This window comes from Musa acuminata, chromosome BXJ2-10 (genome assembly GCF_036884655.1).
Source record: "Musa acuminata AAA Group cultivar baxijiao chromosome BXJ2-10, Cavendish_Baxijiao_AAA, whole genome shotgun sequence".
NCBI lineage: Eukaryota > Viridiplantae > Streptophyta > Magnoliopsida > Zingiberales > Musaceae > Musa > Musa acuminata.
In genome coordinates, this window is record NC_088347.1 from 22,817,779 (window position 1) to 22,821,660 (window position 3,882).

The following is a 3,882-nucleotide window of genomic DNA, read 5'->3' on the forward strand; positions in this document are numbered from 1 at the left end:
GTTTTACAATCCTAATGGTATCGATTTACAATTTATCTTCTCTGAGATATTTTTTGATATATTCACTTGGTGAGATCTAAATCTTTTCTTTAAAAAAATTATGATTATGATATATTACTATTGAATCAAGATATGTGTTTTTGATGTTATTGGGATCCTTTAGTTATTCTGGAGAAGACTTATTGTAAACATATTATTATTATTGATGATAGTGGAGATTTGAAATGGATTACGGTCTCGTGATTTTTTTCGTATTTGATTTTTTATATAAAATTTTTGTGTTTCATTTTGTGATTGTTTCATTGTGCTACTATTTATAGGTTAATATTTGATTTTGATAATAAGTTGATATTTGGATAAAGAACATATTTTAATAAAAAAATAATTTTTTACATTAACTTTTCCCGATGTACTGCTTGAGAGCAACTTCATCTTCTTCCTATGACACCACTAACCATCAAGTCTTCATTTATTTATGATCATCCTAGGATCCACTCTCCCTCAAACTAACAAACAAGAGCTCCTGCCATGAACCATTGAGCTTCTGTGACAGCTTCACTCTCAGTTCTTTTAGCCCACTGGTCTTTATTATCTTATCCTTGATGACTTCTCTTGTCAGAAGGGGTACATCAGCACATGGATTTTGTGGCATGTTTTACAGAGGTTTCTCTTCCTTTGTTGGTCCAACCTCCGACCTTATTAGTTTCATCCACCTACAAGCAATGTGACCACCACCAAACCACCAACTCCAATCCCACTTGCTTTACAAAATGCACATAGTTTATGCTAGTCTACGCAAGCAAGTTTTGTGCTGTACACAGCCTACTTCTCCACCTTGGAAAACCTTGATCGTTTGTAGCTTGATTGATCTCCCAGTCTCAATGCACAAAGAACAATAATTCACTGAGCAGCATAGTTGTTGAAGACAATGGAAAGGAGCAGAGGTCAGGCTGATGACAATATGTTAGTCTTCTATCAAAGTAAACCAAGCAGCACACATCTACTTAAATAGTAGGTATCTGACTCCAGTTACTGCCTCAGCTAGATTAATCTTTGACCAACCAAGTCTTTCTGCGAGCTATAGTAGATTTGTTGAGTTCTTTAATTCAAGAAGCTTTCTTGCTGTATTCATGCTCCAGGAAACTCTTTCTTTCAGCAATGGAGTGACTGATGCAACATAGAAAGCCTACTCACAGTTTCGTACTTGTTTATATTGCAACTTGCCTGGAGCTGCCAAAAGAAGATAAGAGAGTCAGAAGATGATAGATCGTCATGAAGATTGGTTTCGAACAATCGTGCAAAGTAGACGGCTATCAAATTGTGCAAATAGGAATTGTCAAGTCAAACTTGATGGTATTTTTTATATTATACATTTTTCATTTATATAATTATACATATAGTGCAGTTTTCAAAGCTTACACAATTCCCCACTAGAGAAGAAGAGAGAGAAGTGACAGCAACATGAGAAAAGTAGACGACTAAGACTTCGCAGTAGCTAACGTAGTTACTATCGACGCAACTGCACGTGTACGTCCTCAGACAACATCACCTTCCATCAAGCGGGCCCCCGCCGCCGCAGCCTTACGGTCAATGGCGCCGCCATCTCGCAGGACAGCCGCAGCACCTCCGAGAGGTCGACTCCACCAGCCGCCACGTCGTCGGACGCCGGCAGCCACTCGAACTCGTGCGCCAGCGCCGCCACCCAGAGCTCGACGGCCGCCATGGCCAGTCCCTTCCCAGGGCAGCTCCGCCGCCCGGCCCCGAACGGCGCCAGCCGCAGGTCCGACCCCATCACCGGCAGGTCGACCGCGTGCCCGTCTGGCCCCAGGAACCGGCCCGGATCGAACCGGAGCGGCTCCGGCCAGACCGCGGGGTCGTGGGAGATGGCCCACATGTTCACCATCGCGGTGGTGCCCGCGGGCACGACGGCCCCGCCGACGATCGCGTCCGATGTGGCCATGCGGGCCCACGACATCAGCGGGCCCGGCGGGTGCATCCGCAGCGTCTCCTTGATAACCCCCTGCAGGTACAGCAGTGGCCCCGACTCGTCAGTTCCCGTCACCGCCCGGTCTCTGCCCACGACGGCGTCCAGCTCCTCGTGCACCCTCGCCTGCACGTCCTTGTGCATCACTAGCCTCGCGAGCACCCACTCCACCAGCACCGCGACGGTGTCCGTACCCCGAAATATCATCTCCTACACAATTTTCCACATCATTAACTCCACCAAATCACTCTTCACAATAATTCCTCCGTAATAATTCTAATTATAAGAGCTAAGAATTACCCAAAGGACGGCGATTATGTCGGGGTCGGATAACCTATCGGGGCCCTGCAGGGACAGCAGAACGTCGACAAAGTCCCGCGGAGCCGCCTCCGGGTCGCGCGCCCGCCGTGCTCGGTGCTCCTCGATGATGCCGGTGACGAACCGGTCGACCCGGCGGACGAGGGCGGAGCAGCGATGCCGGATTCGCTGCGGGTCCAGGCCGGCGAGCATTGGCAGGTGGTCCGACCAGTTGAGCTTGCCCAGGAGCTCGTAGCCTTCTTCTACCATGCTTCTCAGCTCCCTCATCTCCTCGGTGTCCTGCTCGATCGCGTACTGCTTCCCGAAGGCGAACCACATGACGTGGTTGAGGGATGCCTGTTTCACGATGTTCCGTACTTGGACAGGCCGAGAGACGAGGTGGTCGAGGGCACGAACCATCTGAGCGGCGATCTCAGCTCGGTGGTTGGCGAAGGCGGATATCTGCTTGGCGGAGAAGAGGTGCGTGACTGCGATCCTCCGCAGGGCGCGCCAGTAGGCGCCGTAGGGGGCGAAACCGATGGAGCGGTCAAACAGAAGCCCGTAGGCCGTCTCGTTGGCCGGCCGGTGGGCGAAGTCGGGGCTGTTGAGGATGTCCCTGGCTACGTCCGGGTCGCAGGTGACGACCACTCGGGTGTCGCAGAGGCTGAGCGCCATGAGCCTCCTGGAGCCAGGGACGGCGTCAGCGGCGGCCGCGAGCTTCCGGTGGGCGAGGCCAGACATCAGGCCCATGCTCCCGACGACGGGGAGTCCCCGGGGACCCGGGATGGCATGGCCGAAGCCCCACAGCTGCCGCCTGCTCCACCAGTACCTCCCCCAGGCGGGGCCACCGGGGGAGGCCCAGTGCAGCAGGAGAGTGGCGAGCCAGCAGACCGCAACGACGACAGCGAGAGAGAGAAGATGGGCGGGGTCGGTCGAGAGCTCACCGCATTTGGCGGCTACGGAAAGCAACACGAACCACCCGTTGTCTGCCTTGGATCCCATGAACAAGAGTTCCCTAGTACCGAGAGAAGCAGCAGCTCCCACGAGAGTGGTGTCAGTGTTACGAGAAGAAGAAGATCTCAGGCTTCACGTATTTATAGAGACAAGAGAGAAACCGAGGAAAGCCAGCAAAGGAAACCAAACCATCATTAACAAAGCAATCAAAGTAAACTAAGCGCAGAGACCGACGCCATGAAAGGCAAGAAGGGAGTAGGGCAGCCCGGGAGAGAAACGGACGAGGGACAACTACATCATGGCTGGCGTAGGTATGTGTACCCTAGTTTTCTAGTCCAAAAACGTGGATTTGACCATGACGCGGTACACGAACGAGGGCAGCACAGTGCGTGATGGGCTCCGTACCTCGGGATCCTGTCAGAAACAAAGACATGGCATGGCGTGCCCTTGTGTTCTAAGCACCAAGTCACAGGCTTACGTCCTAACGAGAAAGCCATGGAGTTCCGTCGCTTGAGGGAGGGCTGATTGGCTCCACACTTGGGGCATGTCGCAGAGGATGAAGACATGGTGTTGTTGCTCATGTCTTTAAAAACATGCATGCCAACGTGATGGGAAGCTTTGAAAAGTATTAATCCATGGATTAATTC

At 51.5% G+C, this 3,882-nt stretch overlaps 1 protein-coding gene across 1 annotated transcript; it reads right to left on the reverse strand.

Annotated features, from left to right (window-relative positions):
• Positions 1–1,333: 1,333 nt before the first annotated feature.
• LOC135625883 (cytochrome P450 78A9-like) lies at positions 1,334–3,459 on the reverse strand. Its single transcript, XM_065131001.1, has 2 exons — positions 2,285–3,459; positions 1,334–2,194 (listed from the first exon to the last, which is right to left on the reverse strand). The coding sequence occupies exons 1-2, from the start codon at positions 3,281–3,283 to the stop codon at positions 1,556–1,558; spliced, it is 1,638 nt and encodes a 545-aa protein (XP_064987073.1). The 5' UTR covers positions 3,284–3,459; the 3' UTR covers positions 1,334–1,555.
• Between the last annotated feature and the right edge of the window lie 423 nt (positions 3,460–3,882).

What these genes read in the sequence shown, in the direction of transcription:
- LOC135625883 (XM_065131001.1), bottom strand. Translation starts at nt 3,283, where the DNA reads ATGGGATCCAAGGCAGACAACGGGTGGTTCGTGTTGCTTTCCGTAGCC. An exon ending in ACATAATCGCCGTCCTTTGG is followed by an intron (nt 2,195 to 2,284) that starts GTAATTCTTAGC and finishes AAAATTGTGTAG; the next exon opens with GAGATGATATTTCGGGGTAC.